The sequence below is a fragment of the Myiozetetes cayanensis genome, unplaced genomic scaffold (assembly GCF_022539395.1).
Source record: "Myiozetetes cayanensis isolate MyiCay16 unplaced genomic scaffold, myiCay2020 scf17, whole genome shotgun sequence".
In the NCBI taxonomy this organism is placed as follows: Eukaryota; Metazoa; Chordata; class Aves; order Passeriformes; family Tyrannidae; genus Myiozetetes; species Myiozetetes cayanensis.
The window spans coordinates 8,725,613-8,745,877 of record NW_026087378.1 but is presented as its reverse complement, the minus strand read 5'-3'; the positions used below and the strand labels follow the sequence as shown (position 1 = coordinate 8,745,877).

Below are 20,265 nucleotides of genomic sequence, written 5' to 3'. Positions count from 1 at the left end.
CTGAAATAAAACCAAAATGTGCCTACCTGTGGCTGGCTGGCTGGTTCCATCAAACAGGTCAACCAGGTCATTACATGACTTGCTGCCAGAGGGTACAGCAGCCTGAAGAAGAAATTACACAACAGATCTCATGATGTCATCAATCAAATGACACTGAGAAGTTTCCTTTTACTTTGAAGAGATGACAGATTTGTCTTTGAAGCCAACAATCAGTGGAACGTGGCTAAATGTAAAATCAAATACTGGAAAAACTCATGACTCAGGTTTGGGGTTTTTTATTGTAACTGAAGAATTTGGTGACTTTTCAATAAGTGTGCATGTTCAGTGAATCCTTTACACTTCAGGTCAAGATTTTCTCTTCACTCTTCTGAAGAGTGAAACACAGTAATGGTTATATCTAAAATATTCTACATCTTAAATCAATCACACAGATTAAACTGTTCCACAGACTTTGAAAACCCCAACTAAACATTTTTGATAAAATAATTCCCCAAACTAGAAATCATCTGAAGTCAGAAGAAAGCAGTTTCCAAAATCATGTTTTATTTTGCCTTCCTGCTGTCTCACCTTTGTTGTAGGCTGTGCAGGATGAGCAGCATTCTGTTCTGGGCTTGCTTTATCTCCTGTATAATGTGCTGCTGCTCCCAAGTCAATGGTTTTTGAAGGATTTGCTGAGCGTTTCTGTCTGATGGTTGTAATTTCTGTAGCTTGTGCAATATGAATGTGTTTCGTTGTCACAGTCTCCTCTTCGTCTTTAAATTCAGCTTTGGGAGATTTGCCTCTTCTTGATTTTTCCTCATCACTGTCACTAGAAAAACAAAAGTGATAGCACAGCATTCATGATGAACTTCTCAGTTCCTTGAGAGGACATTTGGCTTAAGCCACAAGCAGTTTTAGTTACTGCAGTTTTTTGTAGCAACAGTTCATAATAAAAATACTGCTTCTTCCTACATTTGAGAAAGGAAATGCTTCCCCCTTACATAACCCATCACATCACACAGCACCGCACCTGTTCTACAGATGTGACGAAGAAAAACAGGTTATTTTGTTAAACATGAACTGCAAGTCCACGGCAGAGGATAATAGGAAATCAGTGTTTAAATCCAGTACATGGAATTACCTTTTGACAGGAACTCCTCCACACATTATGTAACACTTCAGCAACAAAAAGTCAAGTTGGCAGGTCTGTTCAGTACTTACACCAAGAGACAGAAAGCAATGAACCAAATAGAGGCACTATCTTTCAGGTTTCAACAGCTCCATTGGTGTTTCAGTTCATTTCCTTTTCCAGAGAAACAGGCTTTTATATTCTTTAAAATGTTGTGGGAAATTACAGAATTATGCAATGCAATGATACTATTCATTTTCTATCAGAGCACACACAGTTATTCTTAAAATGTAAAAGAACAACAATGTCATCCTTTTAGGCAAAAACTTTAAATGCCACTGCATGCTATTTGTTTAATCTGTTACATTTTCCACTTTTATATTTTAAGTCTTTCACAAACAAACCAACTGGCCCCAGCCAACAGCCTGTTACAATCAAGATTTGTACACAGCAGGGAGAACTGCTATAAAGAACGCTTAAATACATTGAAACATTTGGAATAGTAATTCCCTTAGCAACAGAGTTGAAAGTGGAAGGGTTTTATATTTTAATAATGCATTAGAATACTAAAACTGCAAGATTTAAGAAAGGCTGTCCCTTTGTCAGTGGGAATGTGACAGTAACTGCAATATACTCTGGAGGGGAGCCTTTGTTCTCTGCTAACAATGGTGGGCTTTTTTGGAACACGTTGCCTGCTCACCACTGGGGATACCTCAGTTCAGTAACATCACTGAACACAAATGCTCCCTCCCTTTTTCAATTTTTTATTTTTAAAAAGACAAATATCACAGCTGCTGGCCAATCAGCAACTCCTGGGATTGGCTGGAGCACCCCTTACACAGACAAGGGAGCTCAGATGGCACCACCATAACCTTATTCTTCCAAGGCACTTCAACCCTGACATGTGACTGCAGTCCCACTGTCCCAGTTGTGGAGTTGTGCAGGTACCCACCTGTGTGCACAAACACAGAAGGGACCACTCACCACGTTTCCATTTGCAACATCAAGATTTTAACACAAGCCCCCAGAGAAGACAGGTCTGCACATTAGATGGTGCACATGGCACATCCATCCGAAAAGCCTCGGAGGAGTGTGGATGATGCTGCCTTTCAGATGTGTGCTTAAAGCCTCCAAGGGTAGGACAACATGAAGTAAGGCTTAGTCTCTTAAAACCTGCTGCAATATGTTTCTTGTCCTCACTACAGAGTCCACCAAGTCCACACACACATTCCCTGGGTTGAGGAAATGATTGACAATTGAAGTCTGATAGATACAGAACTGCTCTAGATCAATCTCAATAAACCAAGGATGAAAAAGTGAGTCTTTGGTGATCTAAGGCAAAATAAAGGACTAAAAGCTTCTGAGAAAAGAAATCAAGCATATATCCCAGAAAGGAGAATAAATATTAAAAGACTCAATTTTCTATGACAACCTCTACTGCTTCCAAACCCTCTCAGGAGACCCACTTTTTATTTTTCTTTCATGGTCACATTAACAAAAAAAAAAAAAATTACAGATTAATGTTCACTTTAAGTGTGTTTACTGTGCTCAGTAAAACTGCAGTGCTTCATATGAGAATTACAGAATTTACTTAAAAACAAAAATTCTAGCTAGCAGTGTACCAAATAATTAAAAAGACTTCTGAAAAGAAAGTACATGGTTACAATTTCTAGGAATCAAAGTATGGGCACAATTGTTTTCTTTGTCTGAAGTTTTTTGTGGTGTGGGGTTTCTTTTGAACATACTTTGAAGGCAACAAAAATAGTTTACTGAGACTTAAGCAGACTTAGCTTCTCCAGAGTTCGCTGTGTAGAGCAGTTCCACTAAAATTTACTGTAGACTCAACAGCCTGTACCACAGTTCTTAGCTCTTTGTTGAAGTTTTTCATTACTTTAAGCATTTTTTTCACCCCATCTACACAAAGTACTGGCTTTGCAAGTAAAGTCAGAAATCCAGAAGTTTGGCCAAATTCTTCTGGTACATAAGGACATGTCTTCCAAATTCCATTAACCACAGCGAAGATGCCCAAGTCCCATTCTTTGTGCTTCAAGGCCCTTATTGGCTTTACAGTACTCAAGTAATAATGTTTATAAAGTTATTAAGATAGAAACAATAGAACATAACAGCACATTTGCCAGTTGAGTGAGTATCACCATTTAGTCACTTTTCCAAGTGAAATGGCAACTTAATTGTTATTATATAGCAGCAGGCTATGAATAAGCCAGTACATTTTTTTTTTAAAAATTGCTGAAGTGTGAAAACACAGAAATGCCACTGATTTTGTGAGGCATTTACAAAAGTATGTTGTTATTCTGAGCTGAAGTTACATGATAATTAAAATTTCATGTTTCCTTCAGTTACAATATTTAGATACAGTATTTTGCTAATACAGCACCCACTAAGGTTTCTATTTACAGTATCCTTAAGTATAAATACAGACAGTCTATAACCTTGAGTTCAATCTTCTTGGATCCTTTGATGGCTTCTGTGGAAAGAAGCCCCTTCATTTGAACACTGATAAAATAGCTTCCATGGTATCTAATCACCATGCCAAGAGGAGCCAAAAGGAAATTCCAGGATAGGAGCTGAAGCAACCATACTGCTGCAACCTGGATTCCTTCTCAGGACAGGATAATGTGCAATCACCTAACTGGCTTTGCTTATGCATGTCCCAAAAAAACCTCCTTATATTTTGAGTCTTTTTATAAATTTCAAGACAAATTCCCCAACTGACATATATTAAAAAATAGAAGAAAAATAAAACGGAAGGGACAAGGGTTACAAGCGCAAAACAAAAATGAAAAATGTAATATTAGCCAGGGAAAAAGATCAGTGTTACTTGGGATAGAGATGTACAGTGAAGAAGTCATCAAAATAAGCTGCTTTTGATAAAGACTGGACTTCAGAAAGGCCTGCCTAGACCACTGAAAAGTACAAGAATTTATCCAATGTAAGAGACCAGGAGCCATTCAGAAATAAAGCAAAGGAAATAAGATTAAAAAAATGTGAGCTTTGCAGACATCATGGGACAAGTTGCTTTTGAAAGGTAAGAACAGAAAAGCACACAGCAATACACCATTGTTACATTTGAAATTGTTTACTTTCCTTCTGATCCCTTCTCTTTGTAGTCCATTGATAGTAAGTTCTAAGAGGAAACCCTGATGTGTGCAAAGAATACCAGTTTTATGATTTATTAATGCCCCAGCAAGAAGACCATGCCAGCTTTTCCCCCAGAAATGCTACCATTACAATTATTTCTCGTTTCTGTGCAAAATTGCCTTTTTTTTGCAACACAGACACGTGTGCATGTGTATTTTTATATTCACATATGCCCATATGTATGTATGTGTGTGACTGTATCTGAAGATATTCCCGTAAAAAATATTAATCAAATCTCAGTGTAAATTTGAATTTTAAGTTGTTTCCCAAAAGGGAATTATTTCAATATACTTGAGCACTTTCTCTACAGCAATTTCAGATTCTGTTAAGTACGAACTTGATCTCCAGATAATTAAATTCAATGCACCTGTTGAAGTGTGATGTATGTAAAAGTTCTTTCTGGAGGCAAAGTAGGGTAGGTTTTCTTCCTTATTGAAAAGATTTAATGACCAGATGTAAAATGCAAGAATTTTCTTGAAAAGGTTCAAATGAAATTGACTTTTTTTAGCAAGTCACCTGCAGCTTGTTCTTCCTGGGATCAGCTCAGGGAGGCAGACCCGTGTCAAGTTAAGTCTAAGCAATTTTCATCTTCCTCTTCCTTGGCACTTCAGCATTCAGAGCAAGTGTAGCATTAAGTGGCAGCCTTTGGTACACTGGCACAAGACCACAGAATTGCTGAGACAAGGAAAAGCTTACGAAATTTCAGCCAAATTCCCTGCTTTGCCAGCAGCTTTCTAAGCTGGGGCAATAATGGAAAGCAGCCAAGTGCAGTTAACTACTGCCAGAGCTACACTATTCCCTAAGGCCAGGAAGACCTGCACAAGAAGCCCAGGAAACAGGTACTGAACCCAAACATACTTCCATATGGACAAAAGGAATGGCAGAGTATCATAAGGAATATTCAGCCATGTCAAACAGCTCTATAATAGTGATTTCAAAGATAAATTTGTGTTAAAATAACTCCAGTTAGTACCTGCACCTCTCTGGAGAGTCTTCTCTATCTTTCCTTCGGAACTTGCTGATGGTATCATCAATCGTGCTGCCAATTTTGTCAGTCAGCTCACCTAACTTATCACTGAATGGGAAAGCTGGCTTTTTATCCCATTCTTCATCCCATTTGGACTTGGGCTCAGGATCGTATCTTTCACCTGTGTAAGACAAAAGATAAGAAATAATATATACAAGATTAATATTACACAAGAAAAAAATGCCTGTGGTCTTTCAGGAATCCCTCTCAAGCCCCCCTGCCCCACATACATAAAGCCTTACAAGTTTTCAAAGCAATCTGAAAGCTCCCACCGTGCTGAATCAACACTATTACAGCAAGGCACAGCATGCAATGCCAATCATTAAGTGGTAGAAATGCAGATTCAAAGACTTTTGTTTATGAGAATGACACAATCCTAATGCACAGAACATCAGGATCTTGTTGGACTCTGCTGGAGAAGCACAAGCAGCACCATCAACCCTGGCTGCATAAGCAGCTGATTAGAAAGGGGACATTCCAGTTCTGGAACAGTCACTTAATGCAGAATATTCCACTCCTGGCCAAGCTGTGTGCTCAGAGGTGTTATCACTGGTTTTTTTTATACACTGACATTCAGGAATACAGAAAAGCACAGTAAGAAAATATTCAAAGACATGTTCAATGCATGGTAACTTTCTGTTTGCTTTTCCATACTTAGCAGTTAAAGGAACCTTTTAAAGAGATGGGAAAGGAGAAAAAAAGGAGGCAGTAAAGCAATTCACCTTTTCACCAGCCACTGACTATCCTGAACATCTTTACTGAACACTATTATCAAGAAATCAAAAACTTTTTTTCTAATCAAGTACTGAAGACCTCCATACTGGTATCTTAGATTCCAAACAGCTGCCACTTTTACTTGAACTAAGCACATAAGTACAAGGAAGGTTGAAACACTTAAGTGTGGGTTAGTTATACATACACAGCTAACCTGAGTTTAATTCAAAAGGAAAAGACCCCAACATTTTAACAAAGACTTAACCATCAGAAGCACAGCACATTTTAACTTGTGTTGTGATCTCCTCAGACCTTCTGCCCAAAATACACATGTATAAAGCAAAGAAAACAGCTCAGTTTCTAGATGACATTTTTAGAGAAACATTTTACATTCCAGGCCATCACACACACGAAACCAGACACTTCTTGTACATTTTTCACTAGTGTTTCGCATTTTTAAAATTTTTTTTCTCAAGGAGAATGAAATTGAGTAGCAGAATGGAAGAACAGTGAAAAAAAATCATTCCTGCAAGTTACACAGAAATGACATTGCAGCTCAGCTGATGTTCAAGATGTATTCAATTAAGCCATTTTTAATAAATAGAAAATTATGGATTCCAGCACTACAAGGTGCAAAATTTAAGTTACACCTGTCTGATAATTTTGTATCATAGAGGATTTATTTGCTTAGTAAAGACAAAGAGTGCAAGTCTCCAATGATAGTTGTTCAGATCAATCGAAGTTTTTCAGTAGAGAATCTGTTACAAATCCGTGAGATACTCAGTGAGATCTTTATCACTGGAAAAGGAGACACTGCTAAGAAATGTACTGCTGTTAAATTTTGCAGGAGAATAAAATGGCCTTATTTCAGTTTATGCCAGGCTCTCAAGCACTTTAATGCAGATTCCTTTAGAAGGGTTTCCTTATGCAGTAGGAATTTTAAAATTAAAGAAGAAACCAACTCAGAGCTCAGTATCTTCAGGACAAAATGAACTAAGGCAACATGTGAATATACAAGCATTTATGTTTAAATATCTAGAATAATTTTGATTAGAAATCTCACCTGGGAAAAGGTTTGTTTTCTGCTGGTAGAAAGATTCTTTTGGGCTTTTTTTTTTTTTTCCATTTTTTACTTTACTCAACAAATGAAGGAATAATTAAAAATATCATAAAAATTAAATACAACACAAAGAAACTAGTCCTTCAAATTGAACAGCCTGAGTGATAACTAAGGAGCATATGGAGAAAGGCTTCTACCCAGCATACAAGGGTAGATCATGACTCTTTACAGAGCAAGTCAAAAGATAAGCTCAGGGAAAGAACAGAGGGACATGTACTCAAAGCACAAATACAGTGACTCATAAGTATTTCCTAAAAAGAGAATCACTGGAATTCCAAGCAGGTAGCAAAAGCCTAAAGGAATATAATAAAACAAGATATATCCTGCTACGGAGATAAAGATTTTCAACCACTCTTCATATGACAAAAAAAGGAGAACAGAGAAATAATCTGTCAAAACCAGAAGGGAGTAAATCTAAGCTTAAGTCTCCCAGTGAAGAAAAGTAAAAAAACTACACAGACAGCACCAGAGAGGGACAGGTGAAGTTTTAAGTCCTGCACAGTTACTGCTCAGCTCTTACACCAAACCCTTCTCAAAGAACTCCCCGATTCCAGCAACCCAGAGCCTTGTGCCATTGGGAATTTGGTACTCATCCCTTAATAAAAGTAGTCAAGGATTTACTTAGGCTAAGGAAAACACTGACTGACAGCTGGATCATGGATGGCATGCTGGGATATATCAGATGTAAAAGCCAGTTCAAGCTCAGATCCCTGCTACAAAATATGACAGGGACTAGGGAGCAAGGAGAAAGCAAGGTACTTAGTGCCTATATTTAAAGCCAGATCTGACAGACTCCAGAAAATCCACAGATGTTTTTCAAGTATTACTTGGAAAACCAAAATGTTTAGTGGCATCTATCTACCTATGCTGTGCCACCCAAACAGGATCACTACCCAGAAAGCCCTAACCCAAATTAATTAGTGGTGTTAAAGGAGGTTGGCAGAAGGAGGCAAAGCAAGTCTTGTGCCATGGTGGGTGCAAAGCATCATCACTTTCATTTTTCTAATTAAAAGACTGACTAAGAAACCCTAACTTACAAGGGCATTTCTTTATCTACTTCTGCTACAGCAGCATTCATTTCACAAGGAGACTGTGCCTATGGATAAAAACAAGACAGCTAAGTTGGAATTCAGCCAATGCATTAATGCTATTTGTGTAAATTTCTAATTAGTTATGACCAGAAAAGACTAACTTACGCTTTTCAAAGTAATTCATTTAAATTTATATGGGGGGAAATATCCAAGATTTCTTCTATAATAGTAACACTGACAGTTAAAGAAATATAAAGAAAAAGCATAAACAGGAGCATATTAGAAATTCCTTTAGTTACTCAGGTGATCTAAGCCAAGTGAGGATTGCCAACCCTTGGCCAAGGGAGCCCAGTACTCACTGTATCTGAACCCTACGACGTTCTCTGCGGAAACCCCAATGTATTTGTCTTTGTTCTTCTTCGCTTTCTTCCTCTCTTCCCGAAGCCGATCATCATCTTGAGCAAATTCAACCATTTCTTTTACCTTCTGGCGGATATTTATCCCCTGGTCTTTGCCATTCTCATCTGTACAGGTAATGCAGGATAGAGATGATGGATGGAAGATAGAGGAAAAAAGGAAAAAATAAGAGGCAGCAATACTGAACATCAAAATGATAAGAAAACTTGAATTACGAACAGAGCAATCAAAGATTTTATGGTTACTGAGGTCCACTGCATCTGTTTAAAAGGGACCAAACACTTTAACACCAATTTTCATCCTTAGATAAATGAGTTTTCACTGAATGGAGTACTTAGAAACACCTAACTGCTGCTGAAACACTGGACAGATTAATAAAGACTGAGACAGAACTTATATTCTCCACTTGAACAATTTTAACCCCTCAAAACATCCCCCTTTCCCCCTCAATCTTTTTAGCACAGCTTTGGGCAAGTTTCATTGCAAGAACTGTCTCATTGTAAAACTGGTTTTGTGAAAAACTGCATTCAGTTGGGAAGGAGTATAAGCTAAATGTGCTCCTTTCCAGCCTTTTTTCACATTCAAAACACACACTGGCCTTGCTGCCTTTGCACTGTAAATATTATTTGGTGGGAGGAAAAAAAAAACCCAGCTTCAAACAGATGTGTGTGTTTTGGAGCTCTAACCTTTTCTTCCCATATGATTAAAGCTATTCCTTTACGGACACCACAGGGGACCAGTCTCTAGTGCATATTTTAATATAAACCCGAACACTCATGTTGTGTTGGTTCTGTTGTTATTAGCCAGTCTTTTCTGCAAGTTCTTGTCTTCACTAATTAATACTCTAGGGCCCCACGTCTTGGATTCTGCACTCTTCACACAACTGGCAACAGTCACATTTTAATTAGACTGGGGAAGCTTCTAAGCTGGTTCAGGTGACTGACAACTCCAACTACTGTTTTAATTTGCTTATAAGATTTTTCTATTGCTCACCTACAAAGTGGTAATTTTCCAGGGATCGCAAATCATAAATGTGTTCTCTGGCACTTGTAACAACACGCTCTGATCCATTCCTTATGAGGTAAGCTAGGAGCAGCAAAGACTATAAAAATACAAAGCACCTTATGATTGCATGAACAAAAGCTCTATCTTTTTTTTTTTTTAAATAGGCAATAGAAACCCAAACCTACCCCCTCCCCAAATTAGTAAGTAATAAGACTTTCCCTTTTAAAATAAATGCTCATTATATGGTTCACAAAGAAAAAAACATGTTTTCCTCACATGAACCTTTTACTCTTTAGACTATCAAAACTGTATTTGTGAAACTCTAACTTGTTACTACTAAATCACAAGTTGTTACCTTTATCAGCTACTGCTTATTGAAAGAGAAAGCAGTAACAATTTAAGAGAAAAAGTTAACCCTGCAAAACAAAGCATTTTCTTTTGCCTCTTTTGATCACAATTTTCCAGTGGTTTTCACTGAGAAGTAACTCCTACAGGAATTTAAGAAGCCTTCTGCAGGATTCCATGGATACACAGAACTGCATTTCAGGACAATTTTAAGTAAGTGGCAAAACAAATGAAGTTTAAATAATACCTTCATTTCAATTCTATATATTAAGGATTTCTATCTAGAAAAAAAAAAAATGTACCTTATCTGAAGTAGTGCCTTTATCAGTTAAAACTATCATTACATTTCATCCAATCCAAACCTGATAAGAAATTCCAAGAAGTCTTTATAACATTAAGTAGCTATGTGTGATAACATTAAATATTAATTTCTATTGTACTTCAGGGAAAACAATTACTATGACTACAAAATATCAAGCACCTGTGAAAAGCACAAACCATGCTTTAGAATTAATTGTGTCTTGCTACAATCCTGGCATCAACAAAAACAGAATATAAGCTAGTCTGTTACATCAAACCTGAAAAATGAGGTTATATTTGCATAATTCAGTGAACACTGAACACCACTTCAAGTTCAGCATGATACAATCTCAAGCAAAAAGTTTCTATACCACGTTAATTCACCAAAGACAAGAAAAATGCAAATGACTCTTGCTCTTTTATGTCCTAATTGTGTTTTGGAAAAGTGTTATAAGATCTGCAAGGAAATTCAGTCCACTCAAAGTTAAACTACAATTTTTAAAGAATTACGAATTGCCAGAAAATTAAGATTAATTTGCATTTTATTGCAGATAGCCTTGAGTTCCTTCTAAAATGTTTTCCTGGTAGCACAGTAACTTACCTCCTTCTCACAGAGCTCTGTAACAACTCCTTTGGGTAGATTCAAACTGCAAATGCTACTCCAGCACTTGAATATCAGCAAAATGTAACTGCTCTGTTATGTTCATTAAGTAGGATCTTAAACACTCTTCTAAACCCAGAAATATTTGTGGGTTTTTTTCACATACAGCATTTGAAAGACACCTTTGACTTCACTAACAGAATTATAAAAGACAGTTAGGAAAGAAATTACAGGTTACTGGTGGAATCAGTGCTGTCGGAGCATCTAAACAAGGCACCGCACGGTACGAGCACCAAGATGAAGTCTCAAGACATACACACCTTATAAACCCTCCTCCAGTTCTTTTTATTATCTTTCAGCATTCGAGTCCAAAGCATGTTCATGAGTTCTGGGAACTGCTCATACATAAACGTAGCCCTAAAGAATCAAACAAAAGGAGTAAATGTTCTCCGTGGTTTGCCACAACCGCTTGTTCACACTCGGGGCTGGCAGTAGATGGCAGCGTGATCTAAGCCCAGGCACATCGGGTGACATTACAAGGGGAAAAAAAAATAGCTATCCCCGGTTTTACTTTATTTATGTTCCAGGACTACAAAAGAAAAAAACCAGAAATTCTAAAAGTCTGAGGTAGTAAAATAACCTTCACTAATTTGTAACGAAAATAATGCTGAATACGAATACCCTCATAACCACTGCGACTAGTCAAATTAATTTTAACAGTCAAAAAAGCTCAAGGAAGAATTTGACATGTTTTGCTCTGTTTGGAAAAGTCACAGAAAAGCACTTTGAAAATAAACACTCCAAAAAAGTCAGATATATTGAAATAATTTTGAGGCTACATAAAAGGAAGATCAAGAATTTAAAAAATAGTTAAGCTTCATTTTTTTACAGTTTTCAATACATTCTAAGATTATGCATTAAAAAAATAAAACTTGATTTACAGCAACTTTTCATTATTATCAGCCTGCATACAGCAGAGTTGATTTAGCAGCAAATTTCACATTCTTATATAAAATGCACCTTTCTTTTCTTCATCACTGAGTCAAATTATCACTTACTTGGCAATCTCTCCCATGAGTTGCCCTGAAGGTCCCCATGGATCATCATTGGTTGCTTCTCGAACCTTAGACTCTATTTCTGAATAATTCATAACCACATTGGTGCTGCAAAGGAAAAAAAAAATTCACACACATGAAGATTAGCATCAAAACTGAGAAACACATGAAAACTTAATAATGACACTGGTGCGTATCTCACTTAATGAGATACCTCTACAGAGCGGGAGAGAAAACAGCTTTAGTGCACAAGTTACCCTGAGGACACCATACCACACATTTAAGTTATCTTTAGGAAGGTTTTACTATTCTATTAGTCTTCAAGAATACAGATGAGAAACTAGGGATTACATTACAGCTGGATTTAGTCCAGTAAAAATGGCTTTTGGTCAAATTAAAATCCAAACCAAACCACTAGAGTCAAAGTTTCTGCAACTAGATATGGTTTGCAACGGTGCAGAGTTATTTGCAAGATGCTTTATAACTCAATCAGGAGTAGTTTGGGCTTTTTTTGAATGAGTGCTACAAGGGACACTCAAGAATATCAGTACCAAACAGGTGCTGGTGAAAAACTAACAAATAATAAAATCACAGTGAAGACTGAAGTAAGGGAGAGGAGGTTCACTAGAAGGTCTATTTCCTAGCTTCAATTTATTTAATTAAGGCAAAACAGCAAAAGAAAAGCTGCAGAACACTCAATTACAGTGAGGCAAATACTGTAAGGAGCTCAGGTTGTCTCTACAACAGGTCACAGAAAAGTCTCACTTGGAAAAAAGGAAGCAATTTTTCCATGCTGTTTACATTAAAATAGTAAATATGGGGTCTGGGGTTTTTTTAATTAATCTCTCAAAGGGGTAACCTGTAAGATCAGTAACCTCCTTTGTGCCTCAAAAGCATCCAGCTATATTTGATAAAACAACAAATTTCCTTATATATTTTAAGAGAGTGAACAGGCCCAAAGCCTCATTCATACAGAGAATGTTTGAAAACGAGCTCTCTGGTTCTGGAGCAAGAGTCCACAACAGGAATGAAACCACCACTGAAAGCAGACCTGGTGGCCTCTGCTGTCCCTACATACTTGGAATGTATTTGAAATAACATGTTTACACCTATCATGGTAGAAGTTTGCAAGTAAAGGTACATCACACAACTGGTTTCAGAAGCTAAAAACACCCCTGTAAGGTGATGACTTTCAACACAAACCACCCCATGAAGTCAAATGAATTAAACTCTAGAAAAGTTCTAATGATTTATAATGCAATGTGGAGAAGGCACTTGCTGCTTAAAAACCTCTTCTGAACCTGAAATATCTAAAAGAAGAAAAAACAACAAACATCAAGATGCTCAATAGTCATCCCTCTGTACATGTAGAAGTTGGCACAAAGCAGCATTCAAGCAATTCCTGTTCAATTTTATTTGGCATAAGGATAGCAAAGATCCTGGAACTGGGAGTTATAAACAGCAGAAACAAGAACGAGATCCCCTTAAGTCTGAAAGGGGACACAGAAGGTAATTGTTAAAACAGAATAAAATTCCTGGACTTATCCTGGATTCTCAGCATGAGAATTCCTGCTGTCAGATCCTGATGTATGATTTTATTCAACTTTGTGTCTAAAGAGAGCATAAGCTACATGACTGAATAAATAATCAGCAAGCTAACAGAGCCTATCTATATTAAAAAAAAAGCATGTAGGAACACAGCAGCAGTTTGGAACACCAGCAATTAAGGTTTTACAAATCCATTTATGCCAAACACATCTCAAGCTTCTGTTTCTGATATTTTCTTCACCAGATGTAAAATCGTGAACTAATACCATCTTTATTTCCCTTATGCATGGAAAAAAAACACAGCCCCAAAGCTACAGGCTTCAGGATTTGCAGCTTCCAGCACACTGGTTCCCTTGTCCAAAGCAAGGAAAGGCAGGGAGCTGAATGGAAAGGTTCTGTTTGTTTTTATAATCCCTCCTCAAGCGTTTGTTCGAGAGACTTGACGGAGGATTGGGAGGGGGAAGCACAAAACGAAGCATTTCCTTAATTTCTCAGAGCAAAGACTTTACGAGTGGAAAATGCATGAAAAGATGCAAACCTGCAGTAAGAAAGTAAATGGCAGCGTTAGCTGTGGAAGAGCTCAGAGCACATGGCTAAAGCAGCAGTGGGGCTGGAAGGGGGAGACGGAAGGAAAACAAGGGAAATTAAATAATGCCAAAAGAAAGAAGGTGCAGTTAAGCCTCTCTGAGTACAGGATCATGCTCTGTTTCTAAACTCCTCCTGCAGAAGAGTTATTGTTCTCAGCAACAAGGAGAAAGCTCTTTTATAAACGCCAAGCTGAGATCTAATGGCACAAAACGTTCCAAACCAAAGCATCTTTAAGCTGCATTTAATTCAGCAACAAAAGTAAACTTCAAGGAAAAAAAAAATCCACCACTGTTGTATAGTTTGGCATCATTCCAGGTCACTTAAAAATAACCATTTCTAAAAAGGTGGAAATACAGTTTTATTCTTCCTTTCCCATGTTTTCTATGGCCCTCATTCCATGCCCTACCCATGATTCCTGTGACCTTTGCAACAAAAAAATAATTTACGTCCAGATGTGAAGGGAAAAAGTGACTAGCTTGATTGCCAAGACTTCCTGTGATTGATATAAATTTAATATCCGAGGATACTTCCCGACACCAGGGGGGGCTCTCTGATTAGTTTATCCTGGGCAGCTTCCAGGGAATCGTGCTGGATTGCATGGACACGGTCTGCTCTGTAAACAAACCGACCACAACAGTCAAGGCTGACAGAAAGTAACTTCGCAGTCGGTGTTTAGAACAACCTTGTTATCTGCCAGACAAACTGGATTCACCCCAAATCGTTAACTGAAACCCTTGTGACAAGAACATTTACAGAAACTTTTGACATGGACAAAGACATTGAACTGGAAAGTGTATCGTGAAAGTTACATCCAAAATAAAGGCACAGCAATAACGGAGTAGACAAACACCACAAACTGTTGCATTCTTCTGTGTCTTACATTTATTTTAAGTTTAATAAATCAGACAAGTGTCAACAGAGGATTATTACTCTTTATTGTAAACCTAACGAATCACTTTATTTCAGTATAATTTGGGGTTTAAAAAAAAAAAAAAAAAACTGCTGGGAAAAGCCAAGAGAGGGCACTGTCAGATCTCTATGGAACAGGTAGCACGATGACAGCTTTTAACTTCTTGGAAGAGAAAGCTCAACTTCAAATGTTTGCATCTACAATTTATAGCAGCACTAAATAGGTAGCTCAGGTCTGAAACTAAATTCCTCTATGTGAATAAATGGACATTGCTAATGAAATGTCAGTGGGCAATAGTTGCAAATATGTGATCATCTCCAACTGCATCAGATAATAAGGCACACTTCCTCTTAAAAAAAGTTTTACATGCATTTTATAAACTATATTTTAACATGCTTTGAAAATTAATAGATGTATCATGTACCACAACAACACTAGTTTGTCCACAATTTTATCTGCATTTTTCAAAGAACTGAACCAACTGTAAATGGTTCAAATTTTGTTCTAAGCTACATTTTGTGATTTGTGCATTTGAGATAAAGGTGTCACCTGGATCCAGGTGTCACATCCAGCAGTGTGCTAAAAAAAAAAACCCAAAACAACAGAAAACTAAGCAAGACAGGGAGAGAAGGGGGGCGAGAGCAGCACTGCACATACCTCAATGTATTATTTGAGGTAAGAATGATGTTTAGCCAAGGTTAAGGAGAGCAAGAGGGAACAAGAAGTTCTGTACCTGCCCATATAAAACTCAGATCAGAGAAGCTATCAAGCTCCAGTCAAGAAGTTTAGCAAGTACCTTCCACTTCAACCTTTACAGTTTCAACAGCCTGAAAGCACTTGAACTTTTAGGCATAAGAGGATAAAAATCCTACAGGTCTGGGATTGTCCTCTTTAATACATGGAAATGAAAGGCAGCTTGTGGATGGTCTGCATGAAAATAAAACCTTCCACACTGCAGGAACACTTCACAGGTGAGATACAACAATGACAGATTTTAAGAGGAGTCCTGTCTTTCTCCTCCCTACCAGCAGATACTGAACATAAACCACATCGTGGACATAAATACACACAAACACCAGTAAGTGATAAAAATATCTGCAGAGAACTCCTATTTGTGTTTGATTTCAGCATACATCTCTCAGAACCTTACACTGGAGTATCTGGCTACTCTGCTCAGGCTTCTGATCTCACACAACACATGAATCAAGCCACTAATGATCAGAAGGACAATTAGTGAGCATGAGGTATATTCTGCTCTCAGTAACATCAGCACTTCAGTGGTTTTTCTACAGAATAGTCACAAAATAAGCACTGGAAAAGAATACTTTTCTAGACTAAGAAATTCTTTTTTAAAACTACTTTTATGCCAGCAAAGTCATTGTACTTCCACCCAACATTTTAATAAAAAAATTAAATAAACACAACATCCTGAATTGTTTTGTCTCACAGTGAAGATTTTTCACAGGTCAGGACCAAAAGGTGATCTCTACAGATTCATATGCTGTAAATGAAATCAGGTCAATTATCTGTTAGGAGATTACAATAACTTATATATAACTACAACTGTACTGCTTCTAGCAATAGCTTCCAATTGGTAACATTACAATCAGTTTTGTTGTGCCTGAACTAATTATCCACATCAATCACTGCAGGTTCCACACTGAAAAAAAATCCCACCCTAAATCTCTCTAAATCATAAACCTTGAACCAGAAACTCTTTGGAAATGTGGATGGGGAAACACAAGGCTCTGAGCACTGCACCAGAAATGGAGGAGTATTCTCTCAGCTAATCTCTGCTCTAAAATTAACCACCAAACTTGAAGGTTAACCCTTAAACAGCAGTGATTTAAATACAATGTCAGCAAACCTGCTAAAGAAGAAGATGCAACAATTTTTGTCTTTGTTCATGTGATTTAACACCTTGCTTAGAACCTTGGAGGCAGCCTCCAGCACTAGGAACTGTAAACAGTTCAGTGCCCATGGTCTTCCCAAAAGAACATCACACAGTTAGCTATTTCCACTTCATGCTTCCCAGCATCTCTTCTATTTTTCAGACTTTTTCCACGGTCAGTGGTGTTCTGTTCTCTCATCAGCCTGACAATACATTCAGGTATGAAATCTCAAGTATGAAATCACAACTTGTAAGGAAAATCACAGTTCATAGCTAAATTTTGGGAGCAACGAAGGAATAATTCCTAAGATAAGAATTCATTGGGAAAGGAATAAAGTGTTATATCTCAAAGTTTCAGACTTTCAAACACCACATACTCAGCACTTCGTATAAATGCTAAAATATCAGCAGTCTCTTAAACATGCAGCAACCTTTCAACAGAAAACCTGCACTAGCGAAAATAAGCACCATGAGAAAAGAAGGTATTTATACATTAAAGGTAATGAAAGAATAATAAACATCTATCCATCCATTCAATCAGAGTGGAACTTACTTGAAAAGCATATTAAGGAATCAGAAAGCCTAACAGATCTTAGTCAATGTTTCTGCACAAACTTAAAAGCCCTGAATAAGCCCTGGGGCAAGAGTCAGACCACTCCATTAAAAGCACCATCAGGATTAGCGCTGCTATTGATGTGGGTGGTGTCACCGAGGACACAAGTACATCTCTGGACATTAGATCCACAGAAGATTTGTGAAATGCCATGTCTAATTTTATGAAAACTAAAATAACCAGAAGCCACAGACAGGCTACATTACAGCAGTTTCTTTATAGTGATGATAAAGGTATTGGATTGGACAGGGGAAGCCTAATTAGAAACACTTCTCAAACCTCTGGGAAGCTGCCCACTGTGCTGAGGGACTCGGCAGCAGCCACAAGGAGCCTGGTTACACAGTCCAATTTTTTTCAATGTATATTTCAAACCAATTACAATATCATGTATACATGGGACTCCTATGTGCATAATATTATGCCTTTAACTATTACTCCAAGGACACCACTGGATTATGCACCTTCTGTTTTCCTTTTTTTAATTTTACTTCTGGGAACACTAAAATACTAAAAGCTGAGATGAGAAACTTTGTACGTTTTACCACCATTAAGAGTTTCCAATGAGACCCCATTCTGCAAATATCTGTTTAAGGACTAAGTGCAGAAGAAAAAAAAAGTTCAAGCTTTACTTACACTTTTAGTGTCATATATGCAGCATGAACATTAATGTTATTCAAACAAACAGCAACACTAAAGAAATTATTTTTTTTTAAAGAAAGAAATTAGTCTGTTACTGCAGGAGGGGTCTGGATGAACAGAGGACAAGAGAAGCTCTGTCATTCTACAGTATTCTGAAGTCTGGTGCCAAAGTTTTCTTACAATAAACAAATATTTTAACCTTTTGTTATTTAACATGCCAAAACAGACACAACATGATTTCATCTTCTGAATAAGGTATTTAACATTATCCTTTCAATAGGCAATTCTCACATAGTAATACTGTAATTTCATTCCTTCTGTAATTTTGGTAGCAGCTTCCTTAATTTTAGGAAGTCTTCACGTTTCCTGTGACTTTCACAGTGAATAAAAGCAAAGCACACTTTAAATTTGGTCCATGGCACTTGGAAGCTGAGCCAACTCCCTGCTCATGCACTTCAAGCCCTGGCTTTGTCTTCCAGCAGCTCATTTTCTCCAATCAGTTCAGCTGCCTGGTCCTTCTCGGCTGAGAAGTCAGCAGTCACCCACTAGGACAACACAAGGACCCACAAGTTATTGCTCATCCCATCCATGGTTTTAGGAATATTATCCAAACACAAAGCAGTAATTTGCTTTCACATTTCCCCAACAACTTAAGCAAAAAACCCAATGTATACTGTAGCTCTGCTTCTAGACATTTAAGATTGTATCCATAACTGATTTAAAAAAAATAGAAGAGTAAATGAATTAATTATTGCACTACAAAATGAGCCAACTGAACATTCAACATCTGGACAAGAGCTAAGGCAGACCCTGGCAATATTTTCACAATACAGTTATCTAGAAGACCTCCACCTACAGACACACATGCATTTAAGATGAAGTCCTTGGAGAGGAGTGAACACACCATCTCATCCTCACCATTCAACTCCTGTGAGTCATGCATCTAAACTATTTTTAGTATCTAGATTAAAAGGTTCCTGTGAAGCAGTGGAAATGAGGGAAAGCTTTCTGAGAATGCAAAAAAGTTGCTTTAATATTAAATGGTCTGTTTTTAAACCATGTGCAGAAGTTAGTTTCAACTACTGAGAGCATACAGAAAATAAAAAGCTAAACAACTTGTCTGAGTACAGGATATGTCTCCCCCACTCCCAGGTGTAGGAATCTTGGCATCTATTAAACTGTTAATTAGTTTCCAGAAACACTTTTGTCAATTAAAAAAAAAAAATCATTTAATACTTATCCATCTGGGCATGAAATACTTTCAACAGAGCATTTGAATTGGTGAGCTAAAAAAGAACCGACCCCAATCCACATAGTGCCACCTCCCAAACCACCAGAGGCAAGGACAGGGGGAAATCAGCACCCCATTGCCAGGGGCAGCATCTATTAACTCCACTTATTTCTGTGAGCATCCCTTCCATCAGGCTCTGATCACTGGGCCAAACAAGTGTTTCAGGAAACTGAAAGGATTTAAGAAAGTCAAATAGAAAGATGCACTTCGGGACCAGATTTTGTTGCCATGTGATGGTCTGTCGATAAGGCATCATTTATCTACCTGTTATCCCAAACAATATAATGGACATCCAGGAATTTTTGCACCTAATGCTACCAATAATTATTCAGAGAAAAAGACATTAATTGCCTTCAAAATAAAGATGGTGTGGTGCTGTTCTTGCCCTCAGTGAACTCGTCTATTCAGTCTCAACCAACGTCTCTCTCCTTGCTCAGCGAAGACAAACTAACTAAAAATCATGTAACAAAGTTAATGCATTTTCATTTTGCTCCTGTCAGTAATGTCACTTTTGTTATAAAACATGCAGCTTAGATTTAGAGCCTTACAGATGAAACATATGGATAGCAAAGATGAAGCCAGCAGTCCACATTGAACGGAGAAACAGATGGGGACCCATCTGCCAAAATGCCTGGTGAAATACCTCAGGTTACAGAGAGGTAACAGCACAACATTAGAGATGCTTGACCGTTTGAAGTTATTTATTTTTCAGCTGCTCCTCAGAACCATTACAAACATGACACCAGTCAATTCAGTCCATGAATACCAGGTATTATTACAGACCTTCCATGCAAGTAGCAGTCATGCTTTTTCTGACCAACAATACCATCTCCTTTATGTACAGCAGGATCTGAAATACACTTTCAGCTTTTCAAGTTCAGTTTCATAATTTATGTGGCAGAT

At 37.6% G+C, this 20,265-nt stretch overlaps 1 protein-coding gene across 1 annotated transcript in view; it reads right to left on the bottom strand.

The window, feature by feature from the left end:
- CLINT1 (clathrin interactor 1) overlaps nucleotides 1–20,265 on the bottom strand; it is a 46,033-nt gene that overhangs the window by 10,361 nt on the left and 15,407 nt on the right. Inside the window, exons 2-8 of the mRNA XM_050311918.1 lie at nucleotides 11,886–11,990; nucleotides 11,148–11,244; nucleotides 9,570–9,678; nucleotides 8,519–8,683; nucleotides 5,241–5,415; nucleotides 568–808; nucleotides 27–102 (exon numbers count right to left, since the gene is read on the bottom strand). Of these exons, the coding sequence (XP_050167875.1) occupies nucleotides 27–102; nucleotides 568–808; nucleotides 5,241–5,415; nucleotides 8,519–8,683; nucleotides 9,570–9,678; nucleotides 11,148–11,244; nucleotides 11,886–11,990 (968 nt within the window). The remainder of the gene's footprint in view (nucleotides 1–26; nucleotides 103–567; nucleotides 809–5,240; nucleotides 5,416–8,518; nucleotides 8,684–9,569; nucleotides 9,679–11,147; nucleotides 11,245–11,885; nucleotides 11,991–20,265) is intronic.